General features: G+C 44.8%; 1 protein-coding gene across 2 annotated transcripts in view; it reads right to left on the bottom strand.

The window, feature by feature from the left end:
- The window catches only part of SMARCAL1 (SWI/SNF related, matrix associated, actin dependent regulator of chromatin, subfamily a like 1), a 72,466-nt gene that overhangs the window by 12,895 nt on the left and 35,025 nt on the right, over positions 1-24,546 (bottom strand). For both annotated transcript variants that reach the window (XM_050917006.1, XM_050917008.1), the window contains exons 10-14: positions 15,721-15,861; positions 6,797-7,015; positions 5,279-5,349; positions 1,329-1,431; positions 44-226 (exon numbers count right to left, since the gene is read on the bottom strand). In XM_050917006.1, coding sequence (XP_050772963.1) covers positions 44-226; positions 1,329-1,431; positions 5,279-5,349; positions 6,797-7,015; positions 15,721-15,861 — 717 coding nt within the window. The remainder of the gene's footprint in view (positions 1-43; positions 227-1,328; positions 1,432-5,278; positions 5,350-6,796; positions 7,016-15,720; positions 15,862-24,546) is intronic.

The following is a 24,546-nucleotide window of genomic DNA, read 5'->3' as shown; positions in this document are numbered from 1 at the left end:
GCGCACACTACTTTAAGTTATGGTAGTAATGTAGATTCCTTACACCGGGGTTCCAGAACAACTCTGCAAACACCACCAAGTCAGCAGAAGAGAGGGTCAGCCCCGTGTTGGCAGCAGTAAGGGATAAGACAGCCACAGAGTGCTTCTCGGAGAACTGGAACTTCTGGCACAGAGACTGACGCTCAGCTGAAGATGTGGCGCCATCAATACGAATATATCCAACATGCTGAGAGGAGGGCATGGAGAAAGATCATTAGCATGTCTTTATTTCCCCAAGTTTTAAAGGACTTCCCCACCACCACCAGTGCTTGTGAAGATCAAAAAACCCACTGAACTACCCCATAAAATTTTATTTTAAATACACTGGTGGGATAAAAAAAAACAAACATTTTATTTCAGCATTTTCCAATGCTGCCATTAGATTTGGGCATAAACACACAATAGGAACCAGCATCACCAGCCACCATCTCCTCAGCTACCCTTCATCCAGGTGACTATCATGCCTAGACACTGGGAAGGCGAGATTGCAGAGTCCGGGTCAGTGAAAAGGAGACGTAGATGAAAAGGCTCAGTGCAGAGCAGAGTATTGCCCACATATTGACGCTGCAGCTGCAAAGCTAACAATTTTCCAATGGTCTCCTCACCAAAGAGAAGCGGTGATGGGATGGGTACTTTATAAATGTCAGGGATGATGAGCAATTGCTCAGTACTACCCTCAGAGATTTCTAAGCGAGAAATTAGCAAAACCAGCTCCCATCTACCACTATCAGGTCTCACAGCCACCTCATCAGCTTTCAAAATCTGATAGATCAGATGAAACAGGCATAGAAACTTGACCTCTACTCATCAGTAGAAACAGGAGAAAGATCACTATGCAGTTAGTAAGTAGACTCGAGCCTCCATGCAATAGCCAGGCACAAAAATCAGAACAACATGGACCCATGAAACAAAAGGCATGCAGATACAGCTGGGGTTGATTTGTCACTGCCTTCTCCCCACCTTCTCCCAAGAGGCATGAAAAGCAACCATGGCAATGTATGGTACTGAAACAGCACTTCTCAAAGCACTGTACACACACCACTCCACGTGGTGGTGAACTCCAAGAAACATCTGCAGCAATAGCCCTCACATACACAAAATGTACATCCCTCCGGGCAGTCTCATTCTGGAGACTGCGTTATCGTGGTCCGGGGGCACATTAGAGATATCTCAATTAGAGAATTGTGTGTGTCACTAACGTTCATAAAGTAGGTGACCTGCCAGAACTCTCCAGAGCTTTGAAGTTGGATCAATAATAAAATTAACAGGAACCTGATATAAGAACTTACTTTCTTCTCCAGCGTATTACTGATTGCATTCAGTACTATCTTGTGATGAGCGAACACCAGGAATTTGTCTCTCCCACTTTCCAGTAAATCCAGGATGTATTCTCTGTATTAAAAACACATAATCCAAGTTATATTACTGATGTCTCTGCTGTCCCATGCACACATCACCCTCAAATCCTAAGAGATATTGTTGATCTATAGGCAGAAATCAGGAAACTAACCAGCAAAAACCAGCATTTCAATAATTAATATCCACATATAAAAAGAAATCTAGGGACATACCACTCATCTTTCTGGACTCCTGGCCACTGAATGACAAATGTATCTATTTTTATTTGTATGTCACTGAGTCACACTTGATGAAACAGAGTGGCCCAACTTAAAGTCATTTCCATTTATCTGTCTATTCCATTCATTCATTCATTCATTCATTCACATTTCGAACTCTAGGCATCTTGCGGAACACATTATGTTATCCAGGAGGCAATTACTCATAATACATTTATTTAATGCTGATGTCACTCTAAAAAGGAAACTTCTCTAAAGAACAAATTTATCGGAACATCTTGAAACTTATTTTTCAACCCACTAAGACATGCAATAGGTTTCCTATGTAACAAGCGATTGTACATTATTTACAAATTGTTGGGAACAGGTAAAATCAAATGTCAGCTTCTAATGAGGACAGATAGCTCGACGAATTGGTGCTAAAATCAGGACTACGAAGCATTTCACCAAGTCACTATTTTCAGCACAGCCCAGGCCAGCTATGACTGAAAAACACAAACGACTCCGTGGCAAAATGGACTTAAATTCTGCAGCCAAGTTGCTGAATTTTGTGACATTCTGCTGAATCTATAGGAAATTCTATTTTAGTTTAATTCAAGAGAAGGTTTACATTGAAATGAAGCTGAAAACAAATAATACAATCAGCTCAATGATGCCTGTGGTATGATATTCAACTTATTACATTTATTTTATATGCTGTCCTGACATTTTCAGTTTAACACGCAACAGATTTTTGTATGGACAATACACTGCTGCATTGGGGAAGTTGTCAGGGGAAAGTTGGACATTTTGGCACTCGAGATGTTGTGGGAGGCATACTGAGATGGTAGGATAAAGACATTAGCTTGAGCTACTTCTGAATAGTAGCTAGGTGGCCCTGCTAAACCAGTCAAGCAGCTTCGTAATTCATACTGCTAGCATTTATATTTTAATCTTTACTATTTCATAGGTGGCACTGCCTAAAGATGAATGGGGCAGTTCCCACCTCTCAGTACTATTTTTTCAGACCTCTGCAGATGCAGGGCAACAACACTATATGGTTGTATATTCAGTTCACATGGTTTTCTTCGCCAACATAAACGCAAGAAACGCTTTTTTAAAAAACAAAAGCAGAGCCTCTGGGCGGCAATTCTGGATTCTACAGCAAATTCTGTGGCTGCGAGGTCATGCAGGACATGTGACTCTGGTCATTCCAATAGGATGGCCGGTCAGTTGGCTATGAGAAATAAAAATCAGTGGCAAATTATACATGTCCCCATAAAAAACAAACAAAACCAACATCCTAACTGAGCTGTTGAGAGTCTCAGCAAAACAAGCTAGGGATGAAAGGGCCTCCAGCCCAACTCGAAGAGATTGCCTCTCCAAAGGCAAAAGTTAAAAGTCCATTCATGAGGGAAGTTTACATTGTTACCATGATCCCACATGGGCTCTGTGGACCATTCAAGACCTTCAGGACTGTCAACATATCATCTTTAGTGAGCACTATAAAACTAAAGACTACATTTGGTTGACAAATAGGTTGGCTCAATGCTTTCTGCAGCAAGACTGCAGTGTAAGTTTTTTAAAATTCTCTTTACACTGATGATTGCACTGGTTTGTTCCTTTTAAACTACAGAAGGGCCCGAACCAGAGGACTTGTTCTTAACCCCAAACACTGTGTAGCTTTAGCTATGGAACTAAACATCCCTGATGTGATTGCAGAGCCATTGGCCTTTATCTCTGAAAACTCATGGCGATCAGGGGAGGTCCCAGATGACTGGAAAAAGGCTAATGCCCAAAGGCTAGTGCCCATCTTTAAAAAAGGGGGATCCGGGGAACTACAGACAAGTCAGCCTCACCTCAGTCCCTGGAAAAATCATGGAGCAGGTCCTCAAGGAATCAATTCTGAAGCACTTAGAGGAGAGGAAAGTGATGAGGAAAATCTGCATGGCTTCACCAAGGGCAAGTCATGCCTGACTAACCTAACTGCCTTCTATGATGAGATAACTGGCTCTGTGGACGAGGGGAAAGCAGTGAGCGTGCTATTTCTTGACTTTAGCAAAGCCTTTGATACGGTCTCCCACAGTATTCTTGCCATCAAGTTAAAGAAGTATGGGCTGGATGAATGGACTATAAGGTGGACAGAAAGTTGGCTAGATCGTCGGGCTCAACGGGTAGTGATCAATGGCTCCATGTCTACTTGGCAGCCAGTATCAAGCAGAGTGCCCCAAGGGTCAGTCCTGGGGGACGGTTTTGTTCAATATCTTCATTAATGATCTGGAGGATCGCATGGATTGCACCCTCAGCAAGTTTGCAGATGACACTAAACTGGGAGGAGTGGTAGATACGCTGGAGGGAGGGATAGGATACAGAGGGGCCTAGACAAATTAGAGGATTGGCCCCCAAAAAAATCTGACAAGGTTCAACAAGGACAAGTGCAAAGTCCTGCACTTAGGATGGAAGGATCCCATGCACTGCTACAGACTAGGGACCGAGTGGCTAGGCAGCAGTTCTGCAGAAAAGGACCTAGGGGTTAGAGTGGACGAGAAGCTGGGTATGAGTCAACAGTGTGCCTTTGTTGCCAAGAAGGCTAACAGCATTTTGGGCTGTATAAGTAGGAGCATTGCCAGCAGATCGAGAGACATGATCATTCCCCTCTATTCAACGTTGGTGAGGCCTCATCTGCAGTCCTGTGTCCAGTTTTGGGCCCCAAACTACAAGAAGGATGTGGAAAAATTGAAAAGAGTCCAGCAGAGGGCAACAAAAATGATTAGGGGGCTGGAGCACATGACTTACGAGGAGAGGCTGAGGGAACTGGGGTTATTTAGTTTGCAGAAGAGAAGAGTGAGGGGGGATTTGATAGCAGCCTTCAACTACCTGAAAGGAGGTTCCAAAGAGGATGGAACTAGGCTGTTCTCAGTGGTGGCAGATGACAGAAAAAGGAGTAATGGTCTCAAGTTGCAGTGGGGGAGGTCTAGGTTGGATATTAGGAAACACTATTTCACTAGGAGGGTGGTGAAGCACTGGAATGGGTTACCTAGGGAGGTGGTGGAATCTCCTTCCTTAGAGGTTTTTAAGGCTCGGCTTGGCAAAGCCCTGGCTGGGATGATTTACTTGGAGACTGGTCCTGCTTTGAGCAGGGGGCTGGATTAGATGACCTCCTGAGGTCCCTTCAAATCCTGATATTCTGTGATTCTAGGATCTCAATTTGGGCCTATCTGGAATTAAATCAGAAGACTGGGCAGGTATAGAGCCCTTGGAAAAAGAGAATGTTGTGTATCGTAATTAATTTTGTTAGCTGCACTTGATTTTGCTGCAGTCTTATCCCAAAGGCTCCATTTCTCTCTTCTCACTAGTCAAATACATTTTGATAGGTCAGAATGAGGCACTGGATTAACCTCTAAGGATAGGACAAGAGGCTATGGGCTTAAATTTCAGCAAAGGTGTTTAGGTTGGACATTAGGAAAAACTTCCTAACTGTTGGGGTGGTTAAGCACTGAAATAAATTGCCTAGGAGGTTGTGGAATCTCCATCATTGGAGATTTTTAAAAGCAGGTTGGACAAACACCTGTTGGGGATGGTCTAGATAAGTCTTAGTCCCGCCTTGAGTGCAGGGGACTGGACTAGATGACCTCTTGAGGTCCCTTCTGATTCTAGGATTCTATGACTGTCACACAACTTACACGACTGAACGGATTTTGGCTTCCGCGGTTCTGTTATAGAAGAGGAGTAGAGCTTCCTTCTCCTTTTGTTTCTGTGAAGAGGGGAAAAAAACTGAATGTCAGTTTCAAATCTGCCTTCCCTCCTGGGTGCCAGCCGCTCCAGCATAAATGCTGCTGCGATTGGGCATTGCGCTGGGGAAAAGCAGCCTCTCCCTAAACACCAGTATTTACAAAACATAGTACGCGGAGGGGAAATCTTTCACCATGCGCTACCAAAATTCTGCCCCTGCCATCTACCCCAGTGGCACTGCACCAGTTCTACTCTGACTGGGGACCACCCAAGAGTGGGGAGAAGTAGATTTGTCCCCAGCAGAAAATTAAAGTTCGGAAAACTGAAGGAATACTCTCACGTGAATTGTACTTTTTATTTTCCCCCAACAGATGCTGTGTGTAGAGGGCTTTGTCTGCACTACAAGCATACCCATATTTAAGCGCAGCTGTGGCCAAATCACGCCATAATTTGCGTTTTTTCTAACTGGTGTGGACAGAAAAATGTGTTACAACCACATTAGAGAACCAAGTTTTAGAACAGATCTCTCTACCAGATGGGGCCAGTGGTTGGAGTACTTGCGAGCCCCTGCTCTGCCACAGACTTTCTGCGTGACCTTGAGCAAGTCATTTCAGGTACATCTATGGCAGAGATGAAGGTGTAATTTCGAGTAACTAGTTTTGATCGAGTTAGAATGCTAAAAAATAGCAGCACGGTTGCTGCTGCACAAGCAATGATACAGACTAGCTGCCAGAGCACAGTCCCAGTAGAAATCCTAGCTAGATACCCAGGATGGCTAGCCCATCCTGCTGCTCACAGCGCTGCTACTGTTTAGTGCATGAGGTTGATCAGAGCTAGCACGCGTAAAATCACACCTCCAGCTCCATGCAGACATAACACGACTTTCTCTAGGCCTCTGAGTCCCATCTGTAAAATGGGAATAGCAGCAGAGGTGATGTGAGGGTAAACTGAAGTTTGTCAGAAGCTTAGATACGAACATGATAAGCACCATAAAAAAGTCAATAAAATAAACAGCACAGGTCTCTAACACAGGTGTAATATGCATTTTCTGTCCACAGAGGCACAAAAATAGTTGGCCACAACTGTGATTCATAACCCTGTCGGTTACATTTGTAAGGTAAGTGGGGCTTATGAGGCAGGACAGGAGAGTAAATACAGAGAAGTGAAAGACAGTAAATAGAGGGAAGAGGAGATAAAAGGTGAATGACAGGGGAAATGAAAGTGATATGCAGCATGACAAGAAGATGAAACAGCTGAAACTAAGGAAAGAGGAAGCTGACCTGTTATGATTATTGATGTTGTGCATTCTTGGATACCCAAGGGAACCATTTAAAAACAGTACCCTTGATAACATCTGCTGTACATTTCGATGATGATCTAAGAATCTGGGAATTGCTCTCCACTGATTTTTTTTTAAGTGAGCACCTGAAATACCAAACAGTCCATCATGTTAACAGTTTCTGACTCACACTTCTGTATCCTTTGGCCATCTCCTTTGCAGTGGCAGCCAGCTCAGCCTTGGTCTTTGCATTCATGCCTTCAGGAGCCACCACTACCATTTTGCGCTGCTTTGCTGGAAGCTGGGAGAGCACCTCTGATTTCAGGCGGCGGATCATGACAGATTCTTCAAGCAAAAGCTTCAGTTCTCCTAGGTTGGAAGATCCGGAGTAGTCCCAGCCCCATGGCATCTGAGGAAGAGCAAAGCATGATCATCAGCAACAAAAGTCCCAGGGGCCTTTAAGTCATTCTCAGTGAAGGGGATCTGGCTAGGGAACAAACTTCCACAGGAGAACAGGCGAATCCAGAGTCTGCCTGTCTTCAGGAAATGCTGCAAAGCCTTCCTCCTTTGAAAAAGCCTTTTCACAGTAAGAATGACACTCCTAACATGGATAGGCCGTTTACCCTCCAGTTCTTACCACGAAAGCCCTACTGCAAGCAGCCTATTGCCCCTGAAAATACCAAAGACTCCATGAAGTCCATTAGGGACATTGCTATTGCTATTGATTTTACACGGAAGGTGCTCAGATACTAATGAAGGGTCAATGGTTGAGAGGGGCATGAAGCCAGGAGATTCCATGACTGTGGGGAGGAGCTGGAAGGCAGGGGCACCATCTTGGCTGTAGTGCGTGGGGGGGCATCGGTGGAAGGAAGAAGGACTATGTTGCATTGGATGCAGGAGAGAGAGAGCCCGGGAACAAGACTGTGAAAGACACTGCTAGCCTGGGACTGGAGGCGAACACTGTGGGGGTCCCACGGGCAGGTGAAGTAGCTGAGGAGTAGCACCTCACCAGCAGGAGTGGATTTATCATGAAACAAAATGCAGGAAAAATATCTGACTACCTGCCCTTGAGTCCTGGCCAGCAGCACAGCAGGGCTCAGGCAGGCAGGCTGCCTGCATGCCGTGGTCGGTGGCCCCACGCCACTCCCGGAAGCGGCTGGCTGCTGGCACGTCCCTGTGCGGCCCAGGGGTGAGGGACTGGAGGGAGGTGTGCAGAGACCCACTGTGTGCAGAGACCCACTGCCCCCCTCCACCCAAGGGGTGTGTAGAGATGTGCCAGCAGCAATGCAACAGCGCTAAGGCGGCTCCCTGCCCGCTCTGCCTCCCTCCCTCTGCACGGCAGCGGCCGGCATGTCCCTGCCACCCTGGGGTGTGTGTGTGTGTGTGGGCGGGGGGGGGAGGGGATATGCCTCCGCACCCTGCTCCTGCTCTGAGTGCTGACTCAACAGTTCCCATTGACCAGGAACTGTGGCCAGTGAGAGCTGCGGGAGCGGTGCCTGCAGGTATCGACATGCAGAGACTCTCTGGCCCCCTCTCACACCCCAACTCCCTGCGCCAGCCCAGAGCCCACCCCCTGCACCCTCGCCTGCACCCCAACCCCCGCCCCAATCAAAGTATCTCACTGTATTTTCATTTACTTCCCATTACTTATAATATAGGAGGAAGAGGAAGAAAAAAAGAATGAACAACGGGAGGGAAATAAGAGAGAATGTTCTTTTTCTTGGCTGGGTCCCGAGGGTGTGTGTGAGAAAACGAAGCTGCGCATAGGGCCCCACTAACTCTAAATCCGCCACCGCTCACCAGGCCAGAAATCCAGACTGAGCAGCCACCAGACGTGCAACGTCTTTCACCAGGCTAGTGCACCTCAACTCTGTGTGCATCACTGATAGTCGCAGAGGCCTCGGGTTGGGGGGCAGAAGCCCGGGGGGGAGGGGGGAGAGGAAGGTTTTGGGCACCTCCAGTGGAGGGAGAAGGGCTTGTGCTATTGTTTCACAGTTGTTGAATTCCCTTAAGTCCCTCATCCCCTTTCAGCCCGTTGTTCTGTACCCATTCCCTCGCCTAATACACTTTTATATAAATGGTTAAAAACTCCTTAGTGTGTAACTGAGTTTTGTGTCAGGGGCTTCCAGACCCACCTAAGCAAAGAGGGCCAATGCCTGACTCAAAGAGGAATACATGCAGGCTTGCTACCTTAGGACACCTACCATCACCAGTGTCCAGTCCTGATTCCAGACCCTCAGTGTGTAAGTTGTCTTGCACACCCACTGAATGCTGAATCAGCACATCTCCCCACTTTGCCTGTCTCCCGATCAGCTTACACCTGATGTGTGACGTACACCACCGCACCTACTTCTGCTACTGCCAAGTCTGGCTCAGAGGCCTCCATGGAGCTTGCAGGAAGCAAGCGCAACTACATTTGGTCATGTCTCAGCATAGATCAGCTCATTCTCCAGGCATCTAGCCCTCATGGCATCCATTCTGCCACAGCAGCTTGCCTTAACACTCCCTTTATTTCCTTCTCCCAGAAGCAGCTACCACTATGCCTAGCATATCCTCCCAGATCTGGTGTACAGGAAGGAAGGAACAAGCTGTATTCATAACATCGTGCTCATCTCTCCTGTAACCTTTGTCCTGTCATCCCTCCCCGACATCTTTATCAGTAACCTTCACCATATAAAATGTAATTTAGGTTGTAGGATCCTTGGGGTGGAGTCCGGTCTCTTTGTTGGTAAAGCTGCATGTAGTCCCATTGTTATTATTTTTAGTACAGTGCAAACACCTACAATAGAGTGTGTGTGTGTGTGTGTGTGTCTGTCTGTCTGTCTTCCCAGACTGGAGCACAGTGTATTTGGAAATGTGATTTTGAAGATGGCTTTGGATGTGCTTTCCTGAATGTCACACCGTATTGTTCTCTTATCTGCTTCAGCAGAGAACAACTAAGCTGACAACCAACACCATTAAAATTGATATATTCTCCAACTAAAATGCCTCAGAACATTTTCCCTTTTTCAGGCTACATAAGCAAAGGGTTTTTTAACTTACTTCAGAGTTTACAGTCTTTCATTCTGGGATCAGCCTTCGTGCCCTTCTTTGAAGCATGTTAATCACTACAACATTTAATTTTACATAATGTGGTGATCAAAATTGAACAGAATGTTTACATGGAATTTCAACAGAAAGTTGCTTTATCTCACCAGAACTCCCATACAATTCTGCTCTGCTGTTCTAGCACTGGGACGGATTTATTACAGGGACAGCGAGCAGAGACTTCTGTTGCAATTTCACAAATGGAACCATATTCTATTTGTTACTTATTTACTTTCAATTTAAAAAATACTGAAAGCTGTTTGTGCAAAATCATGACTGTGATCGGCACCGATTCTCACTCTCGCTAGAGGTCTCTAGGGAGGAATCAAGGAGTCAGCTCAAGGTCTGAGTTCTTATCTTCCAGGCCAGGCCCAGCATCTAGCCTAAAGCTCAGGAATGAAAGTCCTCTCCAGCTTCCTCAGGGGTTGGTCTCTGAACATAAGAACGGCCATACCGGGTCAGACCAAAAGTTCCATCTAGCCCAGTATCCTGTCTTCTGACAGTGGCCAGTGCCAGGTGCCCCAGAGGGAACAAACAGAACTGATAATCATCAAGTGATCTATTCCCCTGTCACTCATTCCCAGCTTCTGGCAAACAGAGGCTAGGGACACCATCCCTGCCCATCCTGGCTAATAGCTATTGATGGACCGATCCTCCATGAACTTATCTAGTTCTTTTTTGAACCCTGTTATAGTCTTGGCCTTCACATCATCCTCTGGCAAGGAGTTCCACAGGTTAACTGTGCATTGTGTGAAAAAATACTTCCTTTTGTTTGTTTTAAACCTGCTGCCTATTAATTTCATTTGATGACCCCTAATTCTTATGTTATGAGGAGGAGTAAATAACACTTCCTTATTTACTTTCTCTACACCAGTCATGCTTTTTTAGACCTCTATCATATCCCGTCTTTTGTTGCCTCTTTTCAAGCTGAAAAGTCCCAGTCTCTTTTTTTTTTTAAGATGGGGCGGCCACATCTGCACGCAGTATTCAGGATGTGGGCATACCATGGATTTATACAGAGGCAATATAATATTTTCTGTCTTATGATTGACTGAATAACAAACTTATATTATTATTATTACTGTAGCACCCAGGCGCCCCAGTCATGGACCCCAATGTGCTGGGTGCTGTACGAACAGAACAGAGAGATTGTAAGTGCCTTGGGGCAGGGACCATCTAAGGAACTAAGGACTATTTCAAACCCCACAACTTCCATCCCAAATGTCAGGCACACTTCTTCAACCTACCCTCTCTAAACACACACAGAGACCAGCACGTTCATTTAAAAAAAAAAAAACCAAAACAACAAACAGCCCCCTCCCCCGAAAAGTAAAACCTCACCAAAAATAAAAACACTCCACACACAATTCTCCCCCAGGCTGGGGGTGGGGGGAAGAGAGAGAGAGAGAAAGAGAACGAACCACACATGACAGATATAGGTCACATTGTTTACTGCATGACTGGAAGACACACAGATACTATGATGACAAAAGAGAGATATAAGATTTGGGATGGGATCAGATGGGCCATAGACACTGAAGTCCTTTATGGCATCTGGAGGTAGTTGATGCTGCTTAGGGTAGAAGCACATGGGTAGGAAAGAAAAGGATGCTGCCGTAATCATGACGCACTACCACTGATCACATTGTATCGGCTCTGTTGACAGTTAGCCAATGAAGATGCCAATGTTACATGACTGATTTCAATGGTGTTAAGTCGGCATCACACTGGGTCACACAGTAGCAAAATGTACCTTTATCGCTACATCATATCTATAAATGAATTTTAATAACTAATCCTAGCAGTGAGTTCTGATGGGTCATTTCTAGAAAACTGAAAATTGAAAAAAAGTAATTCTAAAAAAATATAGTTAACATGAGAACGTGACAGTAATATGTTTAATAGGACATGGTGTCTAAAACTAGTCTATTACTAGAATTATTAAAACATACTTTAATGTCTTCTACTGAAATACAGAGGAAAAAATGACTAGAAGTTTATTCCGCCAACACACACATCTGGCTTTGGTCCATAATATCCCAGAACAAATGCATCAACTGTGAATTTCTTATCAAAGTGTTAAAGCATCTCACTCAAGTCAGTAAATTTATTAACAGTAAATTTGTAACAGAAGCTGCTGTACCCTTACAAATTCAGAGCACATGCTGATCTAGACATTCATTTTTTTATTTGTTATTTGCCAACTTCAACCAGTTTGAAAAATGGCTTCACAGCCTCTACTTCAAGAAACTGAGCTGTGTTGAGCTTGTAAATAAAACAGGTGACATTTCATTTGTTGCAGTTTTAAAAGCAGAGGTGCCAAGGAATTGGATCATGAACCAATAAAACTCTTGTTTTACATCTTTTCTTATTGCATTTGCCAGAGATTTGTAGGTTTCTGCCATGAAACGAAATCAATTCTTTTTAAATGCTGAATTGCCAGGATTTTATTTTAAATTAAATGGTTCAGGTTTGTCAATTTTTGTTTAATGTAAGATTACAACAGGATTTATTAATAACAACAACTCATTTATACAGCACCTTTCATTCCAATGGGTTTCAAGACACTTTTCAAACTCTCTCTCACTCCATTTAATTCCACTCACTGCCACAGCCTAGTTGCCTCTGCAGTTTTAAGAAGCACCTGTTTCAACAGTGCACAGCAGTGCTACACCAGCTGCTTAGAACGGCAAGTAAACTCCACCACCACTTCCAGTTGAAACTGAAAAGAGGAATTTTAAGGACGCAGAATGGTTACCAAAATTGGAATCTGGCCAGGACACCAGGCCAAAAACCTTGACTATTGTGAGGAATGCAAAGGAACCAAAAATGGCCAGGACCTTGGTTGTGTCTCAGCTAAAAGGGCCATACCTGCAGCAACCCAGCACCCCAGTGCTATCCTGAGAGACTGGCTCAGTCCTGACCTGCAACATCTGGCTATTTTCCTTTGAGGTTTCTCATCCAAGTACTAGCCAGGCCTGCCCGTGCTGAACTTGTGAGGTTCAAAGAGCACGTAGCTGAAGGGAGACGTGGCAGCAGGCCATGTATTAAGTTCCACTCTCACAGACAAAACACTCCCATTAAAAGTAGGTCATAGCCCTCAAACTGATCTGTTCTTAATTTGCCCTACTGTGCTCTGGGATCAGAGCATACTGAAGGGAAGGACCCCTTTTCGTCAGGGCAATTCAACTTGGAACAACCAAAACCCTGCATCCTCAGAGGCTTCACTTCCTAATTTTAGCCTCTGCCTCCTTTCCTCAGCATCTTTTGAATTATTCTCACTAAAGAGATTTACACCAAAGGCAGCTTGACACCAAGAGAAACTATCATTTTATAGCAGATCAACAAACTCCCCCCAGGTTTCCTGCCCTGTCCCCCACCGCCTTCATGGACTACTTATGGTCCTAACATGTAGAAATCTCATTTGCTTCCCTCACATCTCATCTACACTGCTTTCCAGTTATAAAGCACCCCAGGTTCTTTGCAGAATCGCTGACTGAATTATTTCTAGGTTCACTGCAGTCGCCGCTTTCATTCACCAGCATTAACGACAGCACAACCTCTCTCAAGTGACCGCTCTAAAGGAGCGGCAATACTCAGCTGCCTAGTAAAGGTGGGTCTTTCACAATGAAACGAAATTGTAATGGAAACCTTGGGGATGCTTGGCAGCGGCCGTTTAAAGCAGGGAGTTGAAATGGATGGTGACCCTTCCTGCTGATTTTACTATAGGTTGCAAGCTCATTTATACAGCAGTTCAAGCACTGACCTTTATGAGACCCAGTTTAATACTTCCCTGCTGCTGAACTCCTAGTGGGTACATGAGGAGCTCCTTTTTATTTCCGTCAATCCAGTGTTCTTCGTCCAACTCAACGTCCAACCTGAGATCCACATGGCTTGCAGCTGAAGCAGCAGTTAGTCATGTGGACCCCTACCCTAAAGGTCTATGCAATACCAAACCTATTTAGTCCTACACACTACCATTCAGCCTCCTGCACTGCAGAAAGCCAGAGAGATTAGGCCACGTCTTGTTTCCCCCCAGGAAGTGCTCCTGACACTGCTCAGACAGGAAGAATTAAGGAGCTGCATTAAAGATATGCTGAATGCACAGTGCCCCTCTTAATGAGCTTCATGTTGTAACCCAAGAACCCCTTAACGCCACGAATATCCCAATTCTGGTATGTACATTCAGGCTCGGCAAAGACTGTCACTAGGTCTTAAATAAGAACTTGAGTTTACATTGGTCATTAATATTGTTGTGAATGGTATGTCACTATACTGAAAATATGGCTTGAAAGTCAAAGCACAAGTGAAAAACAGATTTTCCTCCAGAGAGGAGTAAGAAATGTGTCTCTCTCTGTCCAGATTTAAGTTAAGCATCATAAACACACACAATGGATGCCCATTTACATACAAAGTTAGATATTAACAAAGAGATGTTAAGTCAGCAGGGAAGCAGCATACAGAAAAACCAAGCCACAGGTGGTTATCCTGTCTCAGAGCGACAGACAATGAACTTTGGTGGCATATTTAGGATGCAAAGAAAGCACCCCCTCATCAATTAAATGGGCAGCGTGTCCACATTTATGAAAACGGGATCTGAGCTTATCTTGATTGAAAACGCTGCAGAAGACTTTGGGTGAGAAACTTCTTCACACAGGAGGTTAATCTGATAGTTGAGTTCAGTCTCTAAAAAGCGTTATGCTAGGATTTTGTTTTATATGTAACCATTTGTTTCCAGTAGCCTCACTCATTCTCTCCAGAATCTCTACACTTTGATAATACACTTATTCTTGTTTTCACTATCAATATATTTCGGTGCAAAGTAAAGTGCAGGTCCTGAGCTGAATCTTACAAGCTAGTGTGTGCACTGTTTCTTCGGGGACAGCAAACGTGGTATTTTAGAGGGTAGCTGGCATTAGGGGTGGATACCACAGGGGAATGATTCAAGGGGACTGGGGCGCACCTACAAGGCAAAGGAAGGGGTGGCATAAGCCCAGAGGAGAGTGCTTGAGTGGCTGAAAAGCTGGCAGCGCCAGGGAGCCGATGCCAAGCGATCACAAGAAAAAGACTTCCTCTTTCTAAACGTAACAAAATGACTCAGTCCTGGGTACCCCGAGAACCGTCACATGTGTGTCGAGGGATCCCACTGTGGCTGGGGAAATGGGGAGGTTTCCATTCTCTGCCAGGTATGCCGCACTTTGCTAACACTAATGCAGGAATCTTACAGAACCCAGCAGGTAGGGCCGCTTTCCTGACTCCCCATGCAGTGTGACCTTAAGTTAAATCAACAGTGTCAATACATTACCACTGAAGCTCCTACTCCACACCCCTCCTTGCTGCCAGCATAGCTGGGTCTGATTGATCCAGAGCTGCTGTAATGACCGTTGGGAGCCAGTGGCAGCTGGCGTAAATTTAGGGAGTCTTTAGGCTACTCTAATACATGCTAGGCCCCAGCCCGGCAGCTTGGCGGTTCCAAGATCAGGTGGTTTATAGTCTCCATTGCTCCTCTGCCTCTGGACTTAGCAAAAGCAGGCTGCAATGTTCAAACAGTAAAGTTCTTCAGGCTGTTAAAAACTAGCATTAACATACATGGGACTAGAAATTGGTTTCCAGATGGCCAGCCCAAACCTGCAGCCGCTTCTCACAGTCAGACGCCACAGGGTCAGATCTTCTCATATCAGACTCGCCTACTGCTGTGATGACTGATTTGCCTTTTGGTCTTTTAAGCCAGGTTCTCACTAAGGCAGATTTTGATTGAGTAGCTTTGCTTCCCCCAGCCCAAGTACACAGTTTACACGCTGCATAAAATGCTTCACAGTATGAGAGCTTTCAAAACACTGCTGTGAGCAAGAGAAGAGACTCGTCCTAAAATTACAGGCAGAGGCTACACGCAGCAGGAGCAGAAGTGGGGTGAGGGTCTCCACTTTGGCAAAGAAATAAGTATCCTGCCAGATCTGTACAGCTGTTTGTGATCACATGAACATGCACATCCTAGGCTAGCATTTCATAGACAATACACTCCGGTACCTTCTTGGCATCACAGTAGCGGAGTCCGAAGGAATGGAACGGAGGGAAGAAGGTTGGCCTGACAGCCACAATCTGCGTATAAAGCTCTGCGGGGCGTGACATGGCAGGGGTTCCCGATAGCAAGATCGCTCTTTTGGCAGCCTGCAAAAACAAAATTGAACACGATTGTTATACAGATAACAAACACAAGCAGAGTTTAGGAAATCACTTAAGCAGCTTCTACGAACCATAAATCTCACCCCCAAAATATAGGTCAAGTTTCAACTCTCCTAAGGAAGGAGTGCATCGTCTTCAAAAAAACTCCTGGCCTTTGCTATGTCAAGATGTTCCAAGGACAAGGGCTCCAATCTCCGCGGGGGGGAGTACAACACACTGCCAGTCATGGCTTCGGAGGTAAAGGAAAGTCTTTTTTTATTATGGCACGTTGACAACTGGCATTCGCCCCCATGCATGTTCAAATCTTATACCTGGGTCAACATTCCAATCAGCATCAGATCTCACAGGAAGGCTTCACACACCTCTAAGGCACATCCTCGCCTCCAGAATCAATTCTGCTGCAACAAGCATGCCGCAGCAAGCCATAAATATACCCTGTCCTGCACACACAAAAGGGAGGCAGGGAGACAAGAAAAGTTTCAGACTGAAAACAAAATAAAACTGTAGGAGGCAAATTATGCTGCCTGACTCAGGGCTAGAAGAGGCCAACCTGCCAATCTTGGTGGCTCTATAAACAGACTGTAAGATGCCAAAACCTGATAACTAATAAACAAATCATGCAGGAAAATTGCATGCAATAAATCAAATGGGAAAAAAGTCAGCAGTTAAAAAAAAAATCACCACAAAAAAGAATTGCAAAGGGAAGAGAAATTCTATTTTATAAACAAAATCCTCAAGTTTCACTTTTGCCCTCTTACCTCCAATAACATCTAATCCTCTTATTACAAGAGAGCTATGAATTTCCACTGCTATAATTTCACATGCAATAGTTAAATTACGCATGCCTTGTAATTTCCTGCATGCTTTAATGCAGGATCATTAAAATAACAAAGAGATTCTTGAATGACATCTATACCGACAGCTCATTCACACTGATATGAAAAAGAAAATGAAATTCTTTTATCCTTTCAGCGAGATCTACCAGTCGCCCAAATCTATTCACTAGACTGACTCATTCACTCGCTGACCAAGACTGGAGGAAGAAGGGTTCACTTATCAGTTACCGGAAATTAATTCAGCAGTTCTTTGTCAGATATTTATAGGCTGAAGTCAAAATAAGTGGGATTTTTTTCCCTATTAAGCAAATCCGAGTGGGAGATGTGGTCACAGCAAAGGTCAGAAAGGTCTCACTAACATAAAAAGCAGGTTTTTTATAAAGTGAACAGACAGAAGAGATGCCAGCTCAGTTGACTTCTGGGAGGGGGAGCCTAATCACACCTGGCACAGAAGGCCAGCCACCTCAATTGAGGGACGGAGCACAGAGCACATGTGATTCAGTGGGACAACAAACGATAAAAGAGAGACAGGAGTAGAGGTCAATGGTTCAAAACGAGAGTACCAGCTGGTGACACTAAGCAGTGAACCCCTGACAAAGGAGTCAGTGGACGCACCCCAGAGGAACTCTGCCCAGAGACGTGAGACAAGTTAAGAACCAAAAGTAGACCCCAGTCACCGAGAACCTCCCCGATGAGCTTCCCTCTCCCAGACTGATGGATGACCAACTTGGCCAGTGCCAGCAGGAGGCTGACACGGTCACGTGCAACCACACCCTAAGCAGGAGGTTCTGAAGGAGCTGAAAGAGGGGCTGCAACATCTCAGCTGGGGGCAGGCATGTGCAGAAAGGGCGAGCATGGGGGCATCTGTGAACTGTGCCAGTGCTCACAGCTCCATGAAGGAACCACCAACAAAATATCCCCAGAAGACCACGGCTGGAGTAAAGGCTGGCCCGCTGGGGGTCCTTTGCCAATGTCAGAAGATGCCAGGTTGACAGTCCTGGAGACTTATCTTTGCATAAAACTGGTACAGCACGGATAGTGGCAATACAACCTTCTCCACCATGCCCTACCTTGGACCTCCTAAGGTTAGAGGGGAGTTCAGTCTCCCCGCTCAATCACTCCTTACCTTTTTCTCATCAAGGACTTACTTCTAACAAGGCACCAGTTGGTGCAAATGCTGCAGTTTGTTAACCCCAGAGCACTAGAGTGCTCAGTATTGTACAAAACACAGGAAAACTGTGTAGTCCCTGACCTAAGGAGCAGACATAGTAATTGTTTTTGTGATGTAGACACTTGCTCACTAGGAATTGAACTAAGACCAGTTCCCTCATTTCAAATAAGCTACTGAAGTGCTGAAGCAGATGGCAACAACTTTCAGTCACTACTGACACAAGCTGGATTCCATGCAATATAAAATTAGCAACAGATGTGAAAGGCTTTTATCTTCCACATGGCCATTCCAGCCTCCTCTTCCCAGATTCTACATTTTACCATGTGACATGGGGCAGAGGGAAGACCAAGTCCCCAGTAAGCAAGAGGTTAAGTCTGGCTTCTGGTCCCTCTCCCCCTGCACAGGTGCAGAGAGGGAGAGCTATAAAAAGGGCTGCTATGGAGCCCGGGGGGGGGAGAAAGTTAAGATCTGGGTGAGCACCTGGTTAGATGGGGGTTTTCTTCATTTGTTTTGCTTGTGGTGACTGTTTTAAACTGATGTGATGGAGATTTGTTCCTGCTAAGTCCTTGCTGATCACTACTCAGGTTATGTCTACACTACAGTTTATGTCGGCAGAACTTATGTTGCTCGGGGGGGGGGGTGAATAAACCACCACGGAGTGGCATAAATTGCACTGATGTGGACAACGCTACGTCAGCGGGAGAGCTTCTCCCGCTGACGTCGCTTCTGCCACTCATGAAGGTGGTTTTATTATGTGGATGGGAAAGCTCTCTCTCATCAGCATAAAGTGCCTTCATCAGACATACGGCAGCTGTGCTGCTGCAGCGCTGTACGTGTAAACATACCCTAAGTCTTATTTCCTGAGAAATTTCCTATGGTGTCAGCGGTGGGATTTCACACCCAGGAAAAGAGAGCGTAACCTACCAACGTGAAGCAGCAGAAGCTGGTAAAATGACTGGTGGAGCAGAAGTGCAAAATAAGACAGCAATGACCAGCAAGGATTTTCTAGCAGGATCAAATCTTTATAATCAGTTGAAACATGTCACCATAAAGAGCAGCAGAGATAAACCACCACTCAGCACCTGGATCTTAACCTTCCAGACTGGCATTCTCCTCCCCACACTCTCAGTTGCCATTCTTGTAGCTCCATCCTTGGCAAACTGTGCAAGGGAAGCCAGACTTGGTGCCCTGTTCATTGGGAACCTGCACCCTGTCCTGCAGCCCTCATCTATTCAATAAGGTAGTCATAAGGCCTATAATAATAATACCCAGGTCTTATCTAGCCTCATCTGTAGATTTTAAAGTACTTTACAAAGGACACCCCACACATGATGAGAAGAATTCCACAAGCTTGGCAAGATTTCCAAAAGTCACTTCACAAGGACTAATTTCTGAAGTGTTTCCCACTCCGCACCAGGTACTCAGCTTAGAGGTCAAAGCCCAGTACCCAACTGCTTCCAAGTGCAGAAAGGGGGAGGTTATGCCACAAATAAATAAACTGAACACAAAGAGCCTCATTTGCATACAATGGCTCTCTGTATGTTAAATGAATTTCACAGCATGAGCCCTGCCATACACCAACAGGCTGATACTTTCTTCCTTCATAAATGCTGGTGCTGGATGTACAGTTACTGAAGTCCCCAGTTCTTGCTTACTCTGTTGTTTGAACTGATTAACATATAAAGAATATTACCCTGATATAAATGAAGAATCTCATGACAATTTTAATGCAGAAGACAGAATTACTTAAGAGAGGTGAGACTTGTTGAAGGGGAAAGATACTGATAGTGGCTGAAGCAGATTTTGAGAACAGGTTTCTCTGCTCCGATCAGACAGTACTCTGGATTGTGCCCAGATTGCATCAGGACTAGTCTGAAGTCAGAATCCCACAAATATAAATATTGCAAGTGATTTTTTTCTAGTAGGTATAACTGATACCAAAATAAAGAGGTTTTTCTTTTTTTTTTAATGGCAGTGGTTGAATTTGGCTGTAGTAGGATGGGAAGACAGGGGGGAAAAAATCACAAGCTCTTGAGATCAGAACTGAAGAACCAGCATAAGCCTGGGAGGGCCAAAGTCTTCTGTGATTCCAAAACAAGATTCTCTCTCTCTGGGCCCCTGAGACTGAAGATTCCTGAAGGCAGGAGGGTGATGATTTTTAATTTATTCTATCCCCATGGATTCAGAATGCCTCTGGGAAAGGAGCAAAAAAGCTCTCCATCACATTCAAGTTTCAGCACTGGTTAATATACTCTGACCTATTTCTCTCTTCTAAACATTTCTTTTGAAATGAGCGCACACACAGAGTACTGGAGCTGCAGGCTACATGGAGCTTCAGGACTTCCATAATACCAACACAGGTTCCCATCCTGCAGCCATCTGAAAAAGTGGACTACTTTACTCACATGAGTGAGATCAGTATGCCTACTCATGAGAGTAAAGCTACACATGTGCTCATAAGAACATTAGAATGGCCATACTGGGTCAGACCAAAGGTCCATCCAGCCCAGTATCCTGTCTGCCGACAGTGGCCAATGCCAGGTGCCCCAGAGGGAGTGAACCTAACAGGTAATGATCAAGTGATCTCTCTCCTGCCATCCATCTCCACCCTCTGACAAACAAGAGGTTAGGGACACCATTCCTTACCCATCCTGGCTAATGGCCATTAATGCACTTAACTTCCATGAATTTATCCAGTTCTCTTTTAAACCCTATTATAGTCCTAGCCTTCACAACCTCCTCAGGCAAGGAGTTCCACAGGTTGACTGTGTGCTGTGTGAAGAACTTCCTTTTATTTGTTTTAAACCTTCTGCCCATTAATTTCATTTGGTGGCCTCTAGTTCTTATATTATGGGAACAAGTAAATAACTTTTCCTTATTCACTTTCTCCACACCACTCATGATTTTATATACCTCTATCATATCCCTCTTAGTCTCCTCTTTTCCAAGCTGAAAAGTCCCAGTCTCATTAATCTCTCCTCATATAGGACCCGTTCCAAACCCCTAATTATTTTAGTTGCCCTTCTCTGAACCTTTTGTAATGCCAGTATATCTTTTTTGAGATTAGATCATCACATCTGTACACAGTATTCAAGATGCGGGCACACCATGGATTTATATAAGGGCAATAAGATATTCTCCGTCTTATTCTCTATCCCTTTTTTAATGATTCCTAACGTCCTGTTTGCTTTTTTGACTGCCGCTGCACACTGCATGGACTTCTTCAGAAGCTATCCACGATGACTCCAAGATCTCTTTCCTGATTAGTTGTAGCTAAATTAGCCCCCCATCATATTGTATGTATAGTTGGGGTTAGTTTTTCCAATGTGCATTACTCTACGTTTATCCACATTAAATTTTATTTGCCATTTTGTTGCCCAACCACTTAGTTTTGTGAGATCTTTCTGAAGTTCTTCACCATCTGCTTTGGTCCTAACTATCTTGAGCAGTTTAGTATCATCTGCAAACTTTGCCACCTCACTGTTTACCCCTTTCTCCAGATCATTTATGAATAAGTTGAATAGGATTCGTCTTAGGACTGACCCTTGGGTAACACCACTAGTTACCCCTCTCCATTCTGAAAATTTACCATTTATTTCTATCCTTTGTTCCATCTTTTAACCAGTTCCCAATCCATGAAAGGATATTCCCTCTTATCCCATGACAACTTAATTTATGTAAGAGCCTTTGGTGAGGGACCTTGTCAAAGGCTTTCTGGAAATCTAAGTACACTATGTCCACTAGATCCCCCATGTCCACATGTTTGTTGACCCCTTCAAAGAACTCTAATAGATTAGTAAGACATGATTTCCCTTTACAGAAACCATAGATTCATAGACTCTAGGACTGGAAGGGACCTCGAGAGGTCATCGAGTCCAGTCCCCTGCCCTCATGGCAGGACCAAATATTGTCTTTTGCCCAACAATTTATGTTCTTCTATGTGTCTGACAATTTTATTCTTTAGTATTGTTTCAACTAATTTGCCTGGTACTGACGTTAGACTTACTGGTCCATAATTGCCGGGATCACTTATACAGCCCTTTTTAAATATTGGCATTACATTAGCTATCTTCCAATCATTGGGTACAGAAGCTGATTTAAAGGACAGGTTACAAACCATAGTTAATACGTCCGTAATTTCACATTTGAGTTCTTTCAGAATTCTTGGGTGAATGCCATCTGGTCCAGGTGACTTGTTATTGTTAAGTTTATCAATTAATTCCAAAACCTCCTCTAGCGACACCTCAATCTGTGACAATTCCTCAGCTTTGTCTCCTACAAAGGATGGCTCAGGTTTGGGAATCTCCCTAACATCCTCAGCCATGAAGACTGAAGCAAAGAATTCATTTAGTTCCTCCACAATGACTTTGTCATCGTTAAGTGCTTCTTTTGCTCAACTTTGCAGGATCAAGATCCCGAGGAAGGAAGTGGAAGCAGACATCCATTTTACACCATAGGAATCTTAGGCTAGATACGTTTAAAAAAAAAAAGTCTTATTTCTCAGTCTCTGAGTTCTTCACTGATGACACACTGTGATGCTTCTGAAACCCATTCAAGTTCCATTGAGACCTTCCCCAATTCCCACTGCCTTGTTTTGTTCTTCTGTATTTGCAAGTGATGTGATATATGTAACATTTTGACTTGTGGGAGGAAGTGGAATTGTTTTCAGCAGGAGTCCCCAGGACAGCCCTCCGTGGATGAAGTGGAGAAGTTTCAGTCTGTCCCAGTACTTTATTTGCTATCTGTTGTACATTTCCCCTCTATCTTTCTAGTTTTAGACAATTTGATAGTACATGTATTACCTCTCCAATGCTTATCAGCTACATGGGCAGTCTAGGCTAGTGGGAGCCCCATGAAGAAAGAGGCTGGGTCAGGGCACCGCTGATACTGGGGGTAGGCCTATAAGGATGTGTCTACACTGCAGCTGAAAGCAAGCCTCCCAGCCAGAGTAGACAGACTCGCTCAAGCTAGCGTACTAAAAATTAGAGTCTGGACATTGCTGCAGGGGAAGAGGCTTGGGCTTGGTCTCAGGTGACATATCCTAAGATCACTGGCAGCAAGGTGGTGGATAGACACAACTAGCCTAGCTCTTGACTGTCCCACCTCCTAGGTAGTGGGCGTTAAAAGCCAGCCCTGACAGAGGTGAACTCGGGGAAGCTTATCCAGTGTCTCAAGCCTCGCAGCAAGAGGAGACCCTTTGGTATATGTGGAAATAGAGGATTTAGCCCCTTTAAAACAGGGAATTCTTTTCTGGAGCCATCTGGCCATAAAAAGCTCATAGCATTCACCACTACCATCAGAGATCACAGTGCTATGGACAGGCCTCATGCAGTTCCCAGTGCAGATTGGCCCAGGTCATGCCTGAGCTTGAAAGAGGGGTTCACAGGGATTGTGCCACATAGACTCATAGGTCAGAAGGGACCAATCTGATCATCTAGTCTGACCTCCTGCACAAGGCAGGCCACAGAACCCCACCCATCCAATTTTATAACAACCCCAACCCCAGGACCGAGTTACTGAAATCCTCAAAAATGGTTTGAAGACCTCAAGCTGCAGAGAAACCACCAGCAAGTGACCCGTGCCCCACGCTGCAGGGGAAGGCGAAAAACCTCCAGGGCACCTGCCAATCCGCCCTGGAGGAAAATTCCTTCCCAACCCCAAATATGGCGATCAGCTAAACCCTGAGTATGTGGGCAAGAGTCACCAGCCAGCACCCAAGAAGGAGTTCTCTGCAGCAACTCAGTACCCATCTCATCCAACATCTCCCCGCAGACCATTGAGCAGACCTGTCTGGTGGTAATTCAAGATCAATTGCCCAAATTAACGATCCTATCATAACATCCCCTCCATATACTTATCAAGCTTTGTCTTAAAGCCAGGAAAGTCTTTTGCCCCCACTACTTCCCTTGGAAGGCTATTCCAGAACTTCACTCCCCTAATGGTCAGAAACCTTCGTCTAATTTCAAGTCCAAACTTCCTAATATCCAGTTTATACCCATTCGTCCTCGTGCCTACATTAGTACTAAACTTAAATAATTCCTCTCCCTCCCTAACGTTAGCCCCCTTGATATATTTATATAGAGCGAGCATATCCCCCCTCAGCCTTCTTTTGGCCAGGCTAAACAAGCCAAGCTCTTTGAGTCTCCTTTCATAAGGCAGTTTTTCCATTCCTCGGATCATCCTTGTAGCCCGTCTCTGAACCTGTTCCAGTTTGAATTCATCCTTCTTGAACATGGGACACCAGAACTGCACATAGTATTCCAGATGGGGTCTCACCAACGCCTTATATAACGGTACTAACACATCCTTATCCTTGCAGGAAATACCCCGCCTGATGCATCCCAAAATTGCATTTGCTTTTTTAACAGCCGTATCACATTGGCGACTCATAGTCATCCTGTTATCAACCAGTACCCCAAGGTCCTTCTCCTCCTCCGTCGCTTCCAACTGATGCGCCCCCAACGTATATCCAAAATTCTTATTATTAATTCCTAAATGCATGACCTTGCACTTTTCACTATTGTATTTCATCCTATTTCTATTACTCCAGTTCACAAGGTGGTTCAGATCTTCCTGAATAGTATCCCTGTCCTTCTCCGTGTTAGCAATACCCCCCAGCTTCGTGTCATCCGCAAACTTTATTAGCACATTCCCGCTCTTTGT

The sequence above is a fragment of the Gopherus flavomarginatus genome, chromosome 10 (genome assembly GCF_025201925.1).
Source record: "Gopherus flavomarginatus isolate rGopFla2 chromosome 10, rGopFla2.mat.asm, whole genome shotgun sequence".
Lineage (NCBI taxonomy): Eukaryota > Metazoa > Chordata > Testudines > Testudinidae > Gopherus > Gopherus flavomarginatus.
The sequence above is the reverse complement of the archived record's forward strand: the minus strand, read 5'-3'. Positions and strand labels throughout refer to the sequence as shown.